We start from the raw sequence: 18928 nt of genomic DNA, 5'->3' as shown, positions 1-18928 counted from the left end.
GAGTAATTTGTAGTTTTGGCATATTACAAAAAGTACTGCTATGAACATCCTCTTATGTGCCTTTGGGTATACGTCTGTACATATCTTTGTTGGTTATACACTAAGAGTGAAATTACTAGGTCATAGCATGTGTAGCATATGTATTAAACTTTAGTTGATACTGCCAGTTTTACAAAGTAATTGAAGCAAGTTTTACTCCCATCAGCAGGCTGTGAAATTCCTAGTTGCTCTACATCTTTATCAACATTTGGTACTGTCAGTCTTTTAGATTTTAATAATTCTGGTTTATGGGTAGTGCCTGATAACTTTGGTTGTAACTTGAAGTTCTACAATGAATCCGAGGTTAAACATCTTTCCACAAGTTTATTGGCCATTTGTATGTAGCTTTTTGTGTGAAAGGCCTGATCATGGCTCTTGTCAGATTTCCTGGTGAGTTGTCTGTGTTTTTTTAATAATTGATTTGAATATTTCTTGTTAATTTATACTTTCTGGATGAGTCCTTTGGATGAATGTACTGCAAAAATCTTCTCACGCATGTGGCTTGCCCTTTCACCCTCTTGATGTCTTTTGATGAACAGAAATTCTTTAATATAATATACTTCATTTGTTTTTGATGTTAAGTTACTACTTTTGAGCTCTGTCTAGAAATTTTGCTTGCCCCATGCCATAAAGATACTGTCTTATGCTTTCTTTTAAAAGCTATGTTACTTTAGAGTGTATTGATTTTAAAAAAATTTAAATGCATTTGTCCACATGTTACATTGATCTTTTGAAAGTATTTAAATATTAAATAATTTAAAATAATAACTTTTCCACATACTCCCTACTGATGATTTTTAGCAAGGCAAATTGATATTCTGAATTTAAGTTCCTCAACTATAAATGGAAAAAAATAATATCTACCTAAAAGTATTGTAAGCATCACATCTATCTAAATGTAAACTATTATTAAAAGTTTGTGATTATAAAATAAACTTTGGGGACAATTTAGGATATTTAAATACAGACTGGATATTAGATGATATTAAGGAATTATTAGTTTTGTGGTTGTGTAGCAGAATGTCCTTCTTGGGAGATGTATGGTGATGAAATGAGTGATAAGGTAATATAATGTTTCAGTTCATTGGAAATAAGTTCAGCAAAAAGAAAAAAACCCTCAAAAATATAGATAGAGCAGACTGGTAAAACGTTTTCAGTTGCTGAATCTGGGTATTAGATTATGTGGGTATTGTGAAATTCTTTCAACTTCTTGGTGTGTTTGAAATTTTTGTAATAAAATTCAGGGACAAGTTGGCTATTAATGAAGTTAAGCATTCCATTATTTAACATTTTCTCCAAAGTTAGGTAAGCATAAAGACATACTTAAATGGATCTTGAGTAACTTGGCTTGTTAGATCTGGGAAATGAGATGACAATGAGTTAATAAAAACTGAACTATAGGAGTTCCCGTCGTGGCACAGTGGTTAACGAATCCGACTAAGAACCATGAGGTTATGGGTTTGATCCCTGGCCTTGCTCAGTGGGTTAAGGATCCGGCGTTGCTGTGAGCTGTGGTGTAGGTTGTAGACTCAGCTCATATCATGCATTGCTGTGGCTGTGGCGTGGGCTGGTGGCTACAGCTCCGATTGGACCCCTAGCCTGGGAACCTCCATATGCCGTGGGAGCGACCCAAGAAATGGCAAAAAGACAAAAAACAAAAAACAAAAACTGAACTATAGTATTGCCTGCTTGGGTGAGATAAAGCTAAACTATTTCCATAAAAATTAAGGCATTGCTGGGAATATAAAGGAGGTGGTAAGGGAAGGACCTGCAGTGTACTGAGAGCCCACTGAGCTACTGTGCTAGCTGCTGTACATATTGTCACCTTTAATTTAAAAAGCAACTCTCGGAGTTCCCTGGTGGCCTAGTGGTTAAGGATCTGGTATTGTCACTGCTGTGAGCGAGTTTACTTCCTGGCCAGGGAACTTCTGCATGCCGTAGGTGGAGCCAAAAATAAAATAAAATTAAAAAGCAACTCTAGGTGGTAGGTAATGTTAGAAAAGCTCAATATGTTTTAGATAACTTGGCTGACGTAGTTGTGGGATAATGGAGTCAGGATTTGAGCTCACATCTTTGTTTTGTCTTTACTTCCTTCTCTCCTTTTCTTCTTTACAAAGAAAATTGGTTTTTATTTTAAAGGAGTGTTATGCTTTTCATTGTAGAAACTCTGGAAGAGGTATAGCTATCAGTTAGGTTTGCTGCATAACAACCCTCCCCAAAACTTAGTGGCTTAAGATAGTATACATTTATTCAGCTCATGTTTCTTCATTTGTCCAAGGTGGGCTTGGCTGGGCAGGTCTGATCTGGGCCAGAATCCCCTGTTGTCAGTGAGGCTTGTTCGCATGTCCAGGATGACTGAGCCAACTCCTCCTGGCCATTGCCCATCCTGTGGCAGACTAGCTCTGGGTTCTTCTCCTAGGGAAGGAGAAGGGAAGCCAAGAGGACAAGCAGAATCCCACCAGGTCTCTTGGGCTTGGGCTCAGAGCTGGTACAGTGTCACTTCCCCTCTATCTTAGTCCATACCATAGATTGGGTGAGTGGCTTAAACAACAGACATTTTCTTAACACAGTTCTTGAGGCTGGGAATTGTAAGACCAAGGTGCCTGCAGATTGATTCCTGGGGAGGGCTCTTTTCCTGGCTTGCACATGGCCACCACCTTGCCGTATCTTTTCATGACCGAGAGCGAGTGAGCTCTAGTCTCCCTCTTCTTACAAGGACTTAGTCCCAACATGGGGGCCCCACCCTCATGACCTCACTTACACCTAGTTATCTCCCCAATCCCCCACCTCCAAATACCATCACGTTAGGGTTTAGGGCAACACATATAAATTGGGGGGCCAGCAGCACAAACATTCAGTCTATAACACCCTCTGTTGTTCAAAGCAAGTTCCAAGGCCAACCCAGAGTCTAGGAATGTGGAAGTAAGCACTACTTCGTGGTGAGAGGAAATAGGAGGTAACACTACAAAGCCCTGTGGATGGCAAGGAGTGGGGGTGGGAGGTAGGGGGCGAAGGGCTGTAGCCATTCTCACAATCTTCCAGAACATACAAGAATAAACATTCTTTAAATCATTCCTAATACCACCATCAAGAGATAGCCACTCTTAATATGCTGGTGTATTTCCTACCTTGGACTATGCACATATAAAGGTAGACTTTCTCTTTCTTTCTTTTAAAGCATGTGTTCACATTTTAAAATCAGGTTTGTGTTCTGTTCATGTTGCTTAATATTATATTGTAGGTATTTCTTAGGCATTCATTTTCCTTGACAACGTGGTTTGCTTTGTGATGCAAAGGGAACCAACATAAGTGGCTGTGTTCCAGGCAGTATGCTAAGCACTTCCACACAGTTATTTTGACTATAAAACAAGTTTCTTGCTAATTTGCAGAGTTGACATCCTGCCACCAAACGAAGAATTCATTTGTGGCTGCAGAGAAAAAAACAATCTGTTTTGTGTGAAAAGATCTAGATAAAATTATAATGATTAAGATAGATCACCAATGCTTGTTTTTGTCTTGAAAGCCTAACCTGTCAGCTAGAGCTGTTTAGGAAAGGGCTGTCTCCCTGTGGTAAAAGGTGGGAGGATTGGGCCATTGGCAATAGATGAGGCTGTGTGCTTTTCGTTTCTCCCTGTTGCTTAAAGAAACGATTTAAATTGCTGCACAAGCTCACATGTTAAAGCTGTGCTAATGGCCATAACAGAGTGTTTTGATGAATAATATTATTTGCAAAGACTTTGATTTTGATTCTGTGACTAGAGTAACAGCTTATTAGGGTGTGATGGAGGGAACACATTGATTCGTGACAGTAAGAGTCTCATGAACCAATAGATAAGAAGAAGTGTGATTTAGAGCATCATTTCTATTTGAGCTCCCTTGTCTCACGGGCAGCTTCTTTGTCCTGAGTGGTCAATCAGAAAATACAGTCCTTATATGTAGAGACCACCTGTCCAAACCGTTCTTTTTATAGGTGAAGCCACATCATTTTAAATGTATTTAATTGATTTGGCTGTATTTCAAAATGGATTATGTTGAACACCAGTTATTGTACAATCAGCATAACGTGATAAGGAGCAAAAAATATGGAGGCCAGGAGTTCCCGTCGTGGCTCAGCAGAAATGAATCTGGCTAGTATCCATGAGGACGCGGGTTCCATCCTTGGCCTTGCTCGGTGGGTTATTATCCAGCATTGCTGAGAACTGTGGTGTAGATCGCAGACGCAGCTGGGATCTGATGTTGCTATGGCTGTGGCGCAGGGTGGTAGCTACAGCTCTGAATCAACCCCTAGCCTGGGAACCTCCATTTGCCGTGGGTGCACCCCTAAAGAGCCAAAAAAAAAAAAAAAAGGAGTTCCCGTCGTGGCTCAGTGGTTAACGAATCCCACTAGGAACCATGAGGTTGTGGGTTCGATCCCTGCACTTGCTTAGTGGGTTAAGGATCTGGCGTTGCTGTGAGCTGTGGTGTAGGTCGAAGATGTAGTTCGGATTCCACGTTGCTGTGGCTCTGTCGTAGGCAGGCAGCTACAGCTCTGACTGGACCCCTGGCCTGGGTACCTCCATGTGCCGAGGGAGTGGCCCTAGAAAAGGTAAAAAGACAAAAAAAAAAAAAAAAAAGGACACCAGAGTCCAAAGTTTGAGCCTGGTTTTGCACTATCTGGTTTTGCATTGCTGTTAACTATGAACTAATTACAGCTGACCCATGAAGAACACAGGTTTGAACTGGGCAGGTCCACTTATACATGGGTTTTAAAAAATAAATATATACTACAGTACTGTAGGATTTGTGTTCGGCTGAATCCGTGGATATCCAGGGGCTGCATATGTGGAGGGCTTTCTGGAAAGTTATATGTGGGTTTTTGACTAAGTGGAGGGTGGGTGCTCCTCACCCTTGAGTTGTTGAAGGGTCAATGGTACTTAATTTCTTTGAGTTTCAGTTACAAATGCTTTGATCTTATGATTCCTTAAATTTTTATTTATTTATTTTTAAACGTATGGCTGCACTTGCAGCACATGGAAGTTCCTGGGCCAGGGGTCAAGTCTGAGCTGCAGCTGTGGCAACGCCTGATCCCTAAGCCACAGCGGCGGGCCCGGGAGCTAACATGAACCTTTTCCACTACCTGAGCTGCTGTGGTTGCATCCTTAACCTGATGCATCACAGCAGGCACTTCAAGCTTCCATCTTTTTAGGGAGGTTGTGAAGATGGAGACATTTTATATCTGCACCGATGAAGTAGCCAGCTGGATGTAGCCTTTGAGTACTTGAAGTGTGGCTGGTTCAAATTGACATGGGCTGTAAGTTTAAAATATACACTGAACTTTGAAGGCTTAGTATGAAGAAAATATAAAATATTTCACTGATTACTTTTTATGTTGACTGCATGTTGAAATGGCAGTGTTTTATGCTCACTGAATTTAAGTGTATTATCAAAATTAATTCGTTTTTTAGCTTCCTAAAAATGTGGCTACTAGAAATTTTGAAGTTACGTATGTGACTTATATTTGCGGCTTGCGCTATGTTTTTTTTTGTTTCGTTTTTTGCTATTGTAGGGCCGCACCCATGGCATATGGAGGTACCCAGGCTAGGGGTCAAATAGGAGCTGTAGCAGCTGATCTACGCCAGAGCCACAGCAACTCAGGATCCAGTCCATCCACACCACAGCTGACCTATTCCACAGCTCCCGGCAACACTGGATCCTTAATCCACTGAGTGAGGCCAGGGATTGAACCTGCATCCTCATGGATCCTAGTCGGGTTCCTTAACCGCTGAGCCACAAAGGGAATTCCATTGCATTATATTTTTATTGGACAGTGCTACACTACATGGAGGTTCTCTGCAGAACAGAGCATGCAGAATATATGTTAGTTACAGCCAAAAAGTGTAGAAGTTTTAATTGAATGGACGGGGATTCTATCCCTAGCAGGATGATAGCAGGAAACTTATTATTTTAACTGGGTTTCTAAGCAAGCTTTTATTTAGGCATCGTAATATTTCCTCTTTATGTGTCGTAGGGATGTCGAGGCGGGAAGTAAGAATCCAACTATGTGAGCAAATAACAATAACCTCAGTGCATTGAGCTAAGATGATGTAGGGATTGCGCTAAGTCCTGCACCAGGTAGGATTCTCTTGGTTGCACATGACAGAGAACCAATTTGAATTAACTGAATTGAAACTGGGGGATCTTGTTACCATGGAAAGGATAGGAGTGCATCTGAGCCGCCTGAATTCCTGGGATGTAAATGCTGTTTTCTCTCGCTGTCACTTCCTTCCTCTCTCAAATTTGCTTCTCCCTCCTTGGCAATTCTGTTCTCTTAGATCACTTATCTCCACATGTCAGAAAACATGTCTCCTACAACCCCAGCCTGTCAGCCTTGCTCTAGGGAAGGACTCAGCCTTCCTTGCTCTCTGGTTTTAAATTGAAAAATCCTGTGAAAAGAGCCATGGTTGACCTAGCTTGGTTTCAGGTACCCACCTCTGGACCATGATAGCTCTGATTTCAACCACAGTGGACGAGGATTTCCCAGGAAAAGGGAGTGCTGCTCTTGGCTGATAAGAGAATAAATATACCCTGTAGCTACCCTAACTAATTTAATAAGTGTAGCCATCCTGTGCGGGTAATACCCCAATTTAGAAATAAGGAAACTAAAAAGAACTTACATATTTTGTCCAAATAAAAACATCGAGCTGGAAGCACAGGTCTATTTTCAAGCCCTGTTCTTCACACTGCACTGAGAGAGTTCTGGTAAATTGGGTTGTGTTGACTTAAGTTTTACTGAATTATACAATTTGCTATTTTTTCCCTGTACTAGATTCTTTCCCGTTGAAACTTATGATGGGAATGAGTATAAGGAAACTGGCCCTATGGTAACACCCAATAAATCTTCTTTGCATTGAAAACCCAAACCTAAAGTAGTCAAAGCTTTAGGTCATAAAAGAGCTCTACTACAATTATTATTGTAGTAGCAATAAGCTTAAAACATACTTCCCATCACTTAGGCATTTTTATTTCTGTAATTTTAATTGGTGATCATCTACCTTTTTTTTGGGGGGGAGGTGAGATGGGGAGGGGCTGAGCCTGCAGCATGTGGAAATTCTTGGGCCAGAGATTGAACTTGAGCCACAGCAGTGACAAAGCTGAATCTTTAACCTCTAGGCCAACAGGGAACTCCTGTCTCCCTCTTCATAAAACTTTCCCATCCCAATTTTCACCAGCACATGGTTCCCTATATTCTGTACCACATGGGTGTAGTGATTTCAGAGGCAAAGATGAAAGTCATTTGCTGTGATCCATAAACAATATTTGTCCCAAAGGTAATATTCTTTAAAAATGATCATCTGGGGACTTTCCGTTGTTGTTCATTGGTAATGAACCCTCCATGAGGACTTGGGTTCGATCCCTGGCCTCACTCAGTCGTTAAGTATCCAGAGTTGCCATGAACTGTGGTGTAGGTTGCAGATGTGGCTCGGATCCTAGGTTGCTGTGGCTGTGGTATTGGCCGGCAGCTACAGCTCTGATTCGACACCTAGCCTGGTAACTTCCATATACCATACATGTGGCTCTAAAAAGAAAAAAAAAAAAATCACATGCAAGTCTTTCAGAAAAAAATGATCTAGAGTATGTAAATCAGGTCAAAAGTAAATACTTTCAAACAGTGACTTCAAAAGGCTTACAAGTCTACGTGTCCTTTTCTTAGCCCAATAGAAATGGTAAGAGTGGTACCATAGGAAAAGAGAGGTAAGTGACAGCTTTACTGGCTGAATTCGTATTGATGCAGTGTGATGGAATGCTAAGAGCTCTGACCTGGACTGGACAGAAAACCAGTCCCAAGTATGTAATAAGCAGTAATAAATGCAATGACCAAACTTGGTTGGGTGCCAAACAATATATAGAGCACCTTCCCCTTAGGTTTTTTTTTTGTTTTTTGTTTTTGGCTTTTTGCTATTTTTTTGGGCCACTCCCGTGGCATATGGAGGTTCCCAGGCTAGGGGTCTAATTGGAGCTGTAGCCGCCGGCCTACGCCAGAGCCACAGCATCTGTGACCTACACCACAGCTCACAGCAACGCCGGATCCTTAACCCACTGAGCAGGGGTAGGGATCGAACCTGCAACCTCATGGTTCCTAGTCGGATTCGTTAACCGCTGCGCCACGATGGGAACTCCCCCCTTAGGTTTTTCATGGACTCTTCCCAGTGACTGTAGTCATTCATTTATTTAACAAGTATTTATCAGGTGTCTGCATTGGGTCAAGCGTGCAGTTAGGTACCAGACATGGTCCTGCCATCACGGAGCTTACAGTCTGATGCAGGAAGCTGTACATGTAACAGGAACTTCAGTGTCATGTGTTGTAAGTGCTATGGTAGGAGACATGTCGTGTTCTATGGGACCACATGGAATTATATCTAACTTGGTTTTGAGAACTTGGTTGTTGTCCTGCGGGAAGTACTTTCTATGTAGGGATCTGAAGGGCAAGCAGGGTTCTCCAGGCAGGGGTTTTAAAGAGGCTCTGTGTCTGGTCTTAGAAAGAGGATGGGGAAAGCAGAAGTGGTGAGAGCTGTCTCCAGAGGGAAGTAGCCGGTCTTAGACTGTGAAGGGTTCATCGTGTTGAATACCTTAGACAGAGGACAATGGGAAACCTTTGGATGGTTTTGCAGCTGAGCTACATAACTGGATCTGCATTTTAGAAAGCTCAAATGCATGAATCAATTTGCTCACTTCTCTGTCTCAGTTTTCTAATCTCTAAAATTTAAATGGATAGTCTACCCTTTATAACTCCTTCTGACTTTAATATTCCACGAATTGCTGCTATCCTAGAAAAACTCAATTCTTAAATCGTAATGCTGATTTCCAGATCTCTTGGGTAGCAAGGCCTATGATTACAACTAGTGCCCAAAGAGGTGATTTTTGTGAAGAAGGGGGTCGGTAAGAGTGGGGACAGGAAGGTGAATGGATACTTTTATCATTTCCACCGGGAAATGGAAAGGTTATACAGGTTCCTCTAACATTCTCCTGAAAGGGAACTGGTGGATGGCTTTAGCTTCTCAGCAGACAGCTGGAATGGCACCTTGCCCCACTTCTAGTACAGAGGAAGTCTGATAGTTGTTCTCTAAAAATTGGAGTGTACCTACTGAGATATTTATTGATGAATTGATATTTGCTGATGAAGCCTGGATTTGCTTAAAAGTAGTTAGGAGTTTATACATATAAAACATGATTGGCTATGACTTCGTAATCATAGAAGCTCAATGATGGGTCCATTATATAATTTTCCCTACTTTTGTATATGCTTGAAAATTTTCATAATAGGTGATAAAAATATAGAATAATAATATAAAAATGCTCCAGCTATTGTTCAAGTTCTTTATCTACTTTTGGCACAAATGAAGAAAGAGTCAGACTCCCTCATTTGGCCATATTGAAATAAGAGGACTCAGAACCACTGTGTCATAAACACTGGCACATTGCTTTACAGTTTGTATCAACTTTGGTGGCTTGAAATATTCCAGACAGCATTGAGATTATGCAGGTAGATCAGAGAAAGAGAGTTACACTCTGGGAAAGGGCAGCTTTTCTAGGGACTTTGTTGATGCCATAGGCAAGGCCTCTGCAGCTCTGGGCTTGATTCACCCAGGAAAGTAGTCTTTGGATGGCAGGGTGAGGTGGAGGGATCACTGGCTCTAGCCAGGCATGATAGGCTCTGCTATGTTATCAGTTCACAGACAATGACAAGAAATCACAAAATAGGTAATGTTCATTGAACTCTCACTGTATGGCAGGCACTGTATTAAGCTCTGTGTGTACTTTATATCATGCGTTTCTAATAGCTTTTTATCTATTAATTCAATGCACTGTTTTACAAATTAGGAAACTGAGACATGGAGAGGTTATATAGGTTGTTTTATGCAGTTCCCAGTAAATGGGATAAATAATGGAAATCCAGCAGTTAGGTTGCACTTTGTATCCCAGTGAGGATTAGGTTTGGATGCATATAACAGAAAAAAGCAGAATAACAATGGCTAAAACAAAGTAGTTTCCTTGTCACTGTTTGGAAGTCTGGAGATAACAAGTCCAAGGCTGCCCTGATTCTCTGGGGATCAGGGTCCTTCTATGCTATTGCTTCACTGGGAAAGTCTTCCATCCTCAGGGGTGCCTCATGGTCCAAGATACCTGCTGGGGCTCCATATTCCAACCAGAAGAAAGGGAAAAGGAATGGAAGAAGGGCATACTACCCATTTTCCCTTTTCAGGATGCATGCCAGAAATTGCACACATCATTTCTGCTTATATTATGATGACCTTTACTTAACCCCATGTATGTACCTAGTAGCTTGTAGGAAACTTGCATGTGACAGATCCAAGACATGAATGAAGACTGAAAAATATGTATATATTTCTCCATGATAACCAATTATCTCTGTAAAAATTTTTTTGAAATTATAGTTGATTTACAATGTTGTGCCAATCTCTGCAGTACAGCAAAGTGACTCAGTTATACATATATTTACACTCTTACAATTTTTTTTTTTGTTGTTGTCTTTTTAGGGCTGCACTCGCAGCATATGGAGATTCCCAGGCTAGGGGTCTAATCAGAGCTACATACATCACAGCCACAGCAACCCGAAATCAGAGCCGCGTCTGCGACCTACACCACAGCTCACTGCAATGCCAGATCCTTAACCCATTGAGTGAGACCAGGAATCGAACCCTAAACCTCATGGTTCCTAGTCAGATTTGTTTCCACTGTGCCGCGACAGGAACTCCAGTTTTTTTTTTTTTTTTTTTTGGCTGTTCCTGCAGCATGTGCAAGATCCCAGGCCAGTGATCAAACCCATGCCATATCACTAGGAAACTCCAGAAGTATATTTTTTATAAAATTATGTGGCCCTGTGCTCAGCTAAAAATCAGGGGTTCTATCAGCATAGGAGATGATAATGAATATTGGGGCTTAATAGCAATTCCTGCTTAACCCATACTCAGCTGCAGTTCAGAGGTCTGGTCTCCTAGGGCGTGAGATGGACATGGTCATTTTTCTCCAAAGACCTTTCACACTTAAATGAGTAAATACATGAAAAAAACCCAGGCATTAATTCAGAGCTTAGGACATGTTACTTCCTTCCCTCCAAGCAAATGTGGTCAAGTGCGTAGCAGATGTGGTTGGGTACCCGGGAACCTCTGCCTGGAAACTCAACACCCAGATGCCTGGCCTTATTTGGTGTCGAAGGTGCTCACGGCCTTCCTCTTCCCCACTCTGCAGGATCTGCTGCATGCTCGAGGGCCTGGAACCTTTGGGTACAGTCGGGCTACAGAGAATAAGCATCCATCCATGTTTTAATGACCTTGAGCATACAATCATACATAATGAGCTCAGAGCCAAACATGGGAATATCCAGCATTTAGAGAAACTTTCACTTCAGTGTAGATTTTCACCTAACTTTGGGGAATTATTTACCACAGAATTTTTTCGGCCTGTTTTCCCTGAGAACGAGAGTAATTGAGCATAGGGACAGCTCATGGTAGTCTGTCGGTGTTGGTCCAGAAAGCTCAAGTTTCCCGGCTTGTAAGATGACAGATAAAAGGGATCGGTGCTTCCCCGAGTTACTCTTGAAATGGTAATGCATGTATAACGTTGTTATACCACCAGCATGTCCTTGAAAAGTCAAGGGTAAGTTGAATGTTAGCAAACGGAACCGTGTTTTCAGTGCTCTCACTCAGGAACCCCCTGGTGAATTTCCCTGTAAGCTAAAGGTGGCCTTCCAAATAATTTTTTTTTTTTTTTGGCATTTTCATCCGATTAGCAGATACTTACTGAGCACCCACTACTTGGCAGGTACTGTGCCAGGCTTGTCCAAACATGGTGAATGTTGACTTTACTTACCAGAGCTGCTCAAAATACCTGACTTATAAATTGACAATTATTCTCAGGTAAACATATAGTCAAATAATAACATTTGTTTAGTCCTTTCTAACACAGTTTCTTTTTGTCTTTTTTTTTTTTTTTTAAGGGGCACACCTGCGGCATATGGAGGTTCCTAGGCTAGGGGTCGAATCAGAGCTACGGCTGCCGGCCACAGCCACAGCAACGCCAGATCCGAGCTGCATCTGCAACCCACACCCCAGCTCACGGCGACACCAGATCCCCGACTCACTGAGCGAGGCCAGGGATCGAACCTACAACCTCTTGGTTACTAGTCAGATTCGTTTCTGCTGCGCCACAACGGGAACTCCTACACATACTTACACACATACGCATGTGTGAACACAATGAAGGTCAAGCTTCTTTTTAAAGCAGGCAGCTTGCTTTAAATGAAAACAAAGATTTTTTTTTTTCTTCCAGTGGTTTAAAATTAGGCCAAACAATAGCCACATATCTGTTTTCAGGAGCACAACATAAAAAATCTTCTAACTCAGATGTTACCAAACAAGATTGCCTGTTGGGGAGCTGTATTAATTAAAAACTTTCAGGTTTCACTGAGCAGAACCTGCTGTAGGGGCAGTAAAGCAAGGGCAACTCCCATAAGATGCCCAAACCATTTTCACTGACCAGACTTAGTAGGTAGGTCAGAGCCAGGAATGATCCGAATGTCCCCCAGCTTTCACTTTGACTGCTGGAATTGCTTCTTTGGACTGGTGCAGGGGCCAAAGCATGATCTTTCTAGATGGGAGTTTGCCGCTAGCTAGCTGTGTGAGCTTCATCAGGTAATTTGCCCCCTCCAGGTTTGCCTCCAAAGAAAGATAACATCTTTTCAGGGTCGTTGGGAAGGTGAGAGTTAAGTTGGGTAAGGTAACTGGCAAATGGTAAATAGTCAATGGCAGTTATTTTTATTACTATTAGACCAGAGTTTCAAGGAGGCACAGGCTTCAGATTATTAAGCTATCTTTAAAAATATGCCCTTCCTAGAAAATGTGGCCCATCTTCTGAGAGACTCAGCACTCCACCAAGCACCAAGAACAAACCACCTCATTCCTGAGAAATATGGTAAGAATAATTGAGATTTTCTTCCATTAAGTATTAACTCAGTGCCCCCCCCACATATTTCCTCTCCTCTCTTGTGTATTTCTCTATGTGTAACTTGACAGCTCCCACTATGCATGTGTTCGATGGTAAAACTTTGATTAAATGGGCTGTAGCAACTGGAACCCCTCAACGGCCATGGTTTTTCTCTGTGGGCTTCATTTAGAGGAGAAAGAAGGAAATGACAACTCAAGTGTTGAGAAAAAAATAGGAAAATTTAAGAACTAGAGAGAATCTTGTCATTCATCACCCTCAGTTTTTTTTGGGGGGGAAGGTGCAAAGGAGTAAAAAAACAGCTTTATTGCTTTGCCAGGTAAAGGAGGGTCACAGCAGGCTAAAGCCTTAAAGACTGTGCTCCCCTTAGGAGAGATTGGGAGGTGGTTTTATAGTTTTGGGAGTGAAAAATAGGGCTGCGGATAAGCATCACCCTCGATTTTACTGCTAAGAGAAGGAGAAGCAATCAAGGCCACTCTTCTGATTCACTACTGAGTCAGGTAATAATAGAGTCAGAAGAGAATTTCCAGTCTGTTACTCCTTCTTCTGGACTGTGGCTTGAAGTCGTGGCTTTGGCATCTCTATATTGTTAATCTTCCAGGTTTGTCACTGCCTGACAGGTGTCAAATTCATACACTTGCAGGGCTGACATAGTGGGGAAGCGTGGGGTGGGCTGGGGATCATACTCTGGGAAGTGAACTTCAGGATTCACACTGGAGCCTGCGTACCTTTTGCAAAGTCGTCTAAGCTGAAAAATATTTAGAAAGTTCAGGACAAAGAAAACATATCTGGGGCCGCATGTGGCCTGCTGGTTTCCAATTTGAATGCCTTGCACCATCTGTATCTACAGTCACGTTCAGTAAGAAGATAATCGAATCATGTCCCTGAGGCATGTTGCCAAAGAAAGTTTTAATGCGATTCATTGATTTATATTAGTTGAAGCAGAAAATTGAAGGAGTTTATTTTAGAAACCAGTTCATAATACATTTTGCAACAGAGGCCAGAAGCTCTGTAGTCCTTTACTGTCTGGTTAGCTGGAATTCTTTGTTGTCCAGGTATCCGGGTGAATTCAGATGTCACAGTGTGTAGGACATTCACTGTTGGGAATTCAGTCTCAGTACTGGAGGTTTTGTCCTACAAGCCCAAAGCAATATTTCAAGAAACATTTAGCCATGTGCTAAAAACTGATGTTTTCTGATCTGCTTTATTTTTATGAAAATAATAGTCATGGATTGCTAAATTTATCTTATAGTCCACTATAGACCACAGCATGTAAAGGAATCACTAGGCTAGGTGATGCCAATACATTTTTGTTTATTTATTTATTCATTACTTTTTTGTCTTTTTCAGCTGCACCCATGGCTGTGGAAGTTCCCTGGCCAGGGATCAAATCTGAGTCGCAGCTATAACCTACACTGCGGCTGTGGCAACACTGGATCCTTAACCCACTGTGCCACAGTGGGAACTCCTTATAATTTTTTTTTTTTTTGCTTTTTAGGGCCACACTCACAGCATATGGAAGTTCCCAGGCTGGGGGTCGAATCGGGAGTACATCTGTGCAACAGCCACAGCAGCAAGGTATCTGAGCTGCGTCTGTGAACTACACCACAGCTCATGGCAACACCAGATCCTTAACCCACTGATCGAGGCCAGGGATTGAACCTGCATCCTCATGGATCCTAGTCAGGTTTGTTAACTGCTGAGCCACTAAGGGAACTCCCCCTCATTAATTTTTTTTTAGGGTAGATTTTAAAAAATTAATATATAATTAGAACAATCATAACAGAGTAGCTTTTCTTATAAAAGTATGTTTTTTGGGGGGGACCCATGGAAATTTATTTACAAAAATCAAAAGTAGAAAAAAAATTGTTACCAATTTAGAGGAAGCTTTTAAATATATATTCTTCTGAATCCTGTGAGTGAAATTTTTGTTTTGCTCCCCCTCATTAATTTTTTTTTTTTTTTTTTTTTTTTTTTTGTCTTTTGTCTTTTGTCTTTTTTTTTGTTGTTGTTGTTGCTATTTCTTGGGCCGCTCCCGCGGCATATGGAGGTTCCCAGGCTAGGGGTCGAATCGGAGCTGTAGCCACCAGCCTACGCCAGAGCCACAGCAACGCGAGATCCGAGCCGCGTCTGCAACCTACACCACAGCTCACGGCAACGCCGGATCGTTAACCCACTGAGCAAGGGCAGGGACCGAACCCGCAACCTCATGGTTCCTAGTCGGATTCGTTAACCACTGCGCCACGACGGGAACTCCCCCCTCATTAATTTTTTAATTCAGCAGATAATTGATATCTAGTGATGCGAGATGCTCTTCTTGGTGTCATGGGGGTATAGACATGAGCAAAATATACATCTTTGTCTTTAAGGAGTCCCAAATCTTACAGGAGAGACATGGATTAAAATGCTGAAAAACTCAAGGCTGAATAATCCCTTCACACTATACATAAGGCTTTTATATTATCATACATCATAATGACAATGAATCTAGGTCCATAAGACAGATTTTAGCCTGATTTTACAGATAGGAAGCTATGTTTTTGAAAAAATGACTTCTAAGTATAAAACCAGAACAATAATAATGATAATAGCATTTGTTAAGCACTTACTGTGTGTTGGGTACGAATTTAATTCTCACTACAACCTTATTATGACACTATTATTCTCATTTTATAGAGGAGAAAGGTGAAGCAGAGAGGGTAAGTAATTTGCCCAAGTTCATAAAGCTAATAGTCCATGGAATTAGGATTCGGTCCAGGCAGTATGGTTCTAGAATCTCAGTTATAGCCAATGTTTTTAAGTTCCTGGAAACAAAAAAAGCACAGACCACAATCCGAGGTAGGTTGTGCTATATGTTCATCTTCTAGCAACACCACAAAAATTTATAATAAATATAATTCATTCCAGCAGCGACATCTGCTATGACAGGAGAGCATTTTGGGGGTGGAGAGAATGGGGAGGAATGGAGCCTGGCTCTCAACCATTCCTCAGCGCAGATAATCTTCACCAAGTTCATAAAAGTGACTGAAGTCAGCAATAGAAAAGGCAAAGAACTCTTTCCCAAAGAAGTCATCTAATCCTTTGGCTCTTTCCCTTATGAGATTGATCTTCTTGAGATAAAATAAATCAGGGAAAAAGCTCGATCTTGATAAAAACAGAATTTGACCTAAATATTCACCTTGGATTTTACCATGGGCACTTCTCTTCCTTAAGCCCAAGTTCATAAGCAGAATCACAAAGACAAGCTTCCATTAGCATAGTCCTCAGCCTTTATTGAGCTCCTTTCATGGGAGGAAGAGGAACTGCCAGACAGAGGCTAGGGCTGTGCCCTAGCCAGAGTACTGGTAGTAACAGTAGAGAATATTTATTAAGTACTTAGTCTATATGTGTTAGGTGCTAATTTAATTCTTGCTTCAGCTACATAATGATGGTACTCTTACTGTTGCTCTGTTTTATAGAGTACAACAGTGAGATCTTCATGGATTTGTGAACTCTATGAGTTTGACCTTTAGGGTAAGAAAGAAAATGTTAGTGTTGAAATTGGTGTATATTACAATTTAAGCCCCAAACTTGGTTTTAGACTGTTTAATCCAGTAACTGTATTTTCCTGCCTTATGTTCTTTATATCCTTAGTTCTGTAGTATTAATAGTTATTCTGATTGATTATGTTTGTTAAATTAAGTGTAACGATAAAAAGTAAAATGGTCCCTGTATCCCATTCATATTTTCCTTTAAATCTGCAAACTGGGGAAATAGATATCCCAAAATACAAGGGCATATGTTTAATCTATAATTTATTCCAGTAGTATGTCTGCAACTCTGAAAACAGCTGAGCAAAATAACTGAGAGTGCCTTTTTGGAAAATAACCATGTTTACTTTTCAGAAATGGTTTTTTTCTAAATTGTTTTAATCCAGTGTATAAATCCATAGTTGGTCAAGGCACATGATAGATACTAAGTATTTCCTCTCCCTGTGGGTCAGTAATGAATTAAAGAAGGAAAGGTGTGGGAAAAGGTTATTTAAAATGTTACTGGAGAAGATTTATTTGTTAGACTTTACAGTGTGTTATTCAAGTTTCTGAAGTAGTTCAAACTGACAGATTTGGAAAATTGAAAGTGTAAAATTTGTGTGTACATTTTATTACAGTTTTAGCTGCTACCACTCAAGTTGTTTGATCTTGTAAATGAACATTAATTGTGATTTGGGTCAGACCACATGTTCATCAGATAATGCAGTTAGGAAAACAGCTGGTCAGATAATTTACCTCTTCTCCGAGGGACTGGAGGGATCTAGAAGACAGCAAGAACTCTAGACCTCTACTGATTTATCCCCTTCTGAAAAGAATTTGCATTTGAGTGATCTTTGAACAGGAAAATGACTCTTAATCCATTTTCTGTAGACCTGTGTAGATACTCCTTGGGTCCCAGATAATTTAGACTGAAGATTCTTAGATGCTATAGTTTGATTTTGTGTCCTTAAAGAGACCAAAATAAGAACAAGAGAAATTCATGAAAGGTGAGGTGACAAATCTAGCTTTGTGCATGGGTTTAAGCAAATGTTACGCGCATGTACTTTTATTGTTTTGGTGATGAAACTCTTGTCAGATGACTTGAAAAGCATCTCACTTAGTTGTTCCAAATCTTAATAGGGAAAAAGATCATTTTATTTATTTATTTATTTTTTGTCTTTTTGCCTTTTCTAGGGCCACTTCCCACGGCATATGGAGGTTCCCAGGCTAGGGGTCCAATCGGAGCTGTAGCCACCGGCCTACGCCAGAGCCACAGCAACGCGGGATCTGAGCTGCGTCTGCGACCTACACCACAGCTCACGGCAACACCGGATCCTTAACCCACTGAGCAAGGGCAGGGATCGAACCTGCAACCTCATGGTTCCTGGTCAGATTCGTTAGGAACTGTGCCACGACAGGAACTCTGAAAAAGGTCATTTTAAACCAAGGCTTTCACCTGGTCTTCACCTGAAATGATGAGAATGCAGGATACTTCTGTACTCTTATTGTTTGAGGTGAAAAGGAACATTTGGTAATTGTATTTGGAGACTTAACAGAGTTAAACCAGGTTTCATAAGGCTTGAAACTGATAACAATGTTGGGCTCCTCTTTAAGAATACAAAACCATGAATATAAAATTAGATGCACAGCTTTGAAAGGGGCTTCTTCAAAAACGGGGTCCTCACTCTTATGTTTCATTAACTTGTTGATAAATTCTTCTCTGATTAATGAGTGGCTGCTCTCTGTGCTCAGAATTGTGAAAGAAAAGAGGGAAGGGCCAGAGACTAGAAGGAAAATCCTTGTCTAGCTGGCTTCCCACCAGTCCCCTCAAGCCAGCTGAGTGGTATTGACATTTCTCCAGGTCCCAAGGTAAATGATGTCAGAACTGAAATCGCTCCTGATTCAACCTTGCTCCCCCACTCCGCCAATTTTTTTCGTTCAACAAATAGTTATTAAACAGTCACTTTTACTCACTAGGTGGAATGGACTCTAACTGCCTCCTAGCGTTAAACTAGCCAGGCCTTTGATCTCTCAGCGATCTTACTCATTCTGAGAAATGTGCACGACAATGCTGTTTCTTTCTTTCTTGGCATACATATAGCCTGGCAGAACATGCGTTCTTTTTCTGTTCAGCTGAGTTGCAAGTCAGTCCTGCAGGAGGGCAACTGCAGGGGTGGCTTGACTCGCCGAATCTTCCAGTAAATATAGGCTAAGGTATACAAAATGGGCGTGTCTGGATCTTACCAAGAGACCCCCCTCGTCCCTAAAGCTTACCAGGCAGACACCGAGCCCCTTTCTTCTTCACCTCCCTTGCGCGAAAACACCCTCTACTCTAGCCGTAGTAGTCCCCTCCCCTTCCCACCCCGCCCCGTTTTCTGCCT

General features: G+C 41.3%; 1 protein-coding gene across 7 annotated transcripts in view; it reads left to right on the top strand.

Moving 5' to 3' along the window:
• The window catches only part of DNAJC6 (DnaJ heat shock protein family (Hsp40) member C6), a 170896-nt gene that overhangs the window by 43785 nt on the left and 108183 nt on the right, over window positions 1-18928 (top strand). For 3 of the 7 annotated variants that reach the window (XM_021093584.1, XM_021093582.1, XM_005656151.3), the window contains exon 2: window positions 12931-13008. Coding sequence is in view for 2 of the 3 variants with exons in the window: in XM_021093582.1 (XP_020949241.1) it covers window positions 12931-13008 (78 nt within the window). In the remaining variant the exon portion in view is untranslated. 7 annotated transcript variants of the gene reach the window in all.

Source organism: Sus scrofa, chromosome 6 (genome assembly GCF_000003025.6).
Source record: "Sus scrofa isolate TJ Tabasco breed Duroc chromosome 6, Sscrofa11.1, whole genome shotgun sequence".
Lineage (NCBI taxonomy): Eukaryota > Metazoa > Chordata > Mammalia > Artiodactyla > Suidae > Sus > Sus scrofa.
The sequence above is the reverse complement of the archived record's forward strand: the minus strand, read 5'-3'. Positions and strand labels throughout refer to the sequence as shown.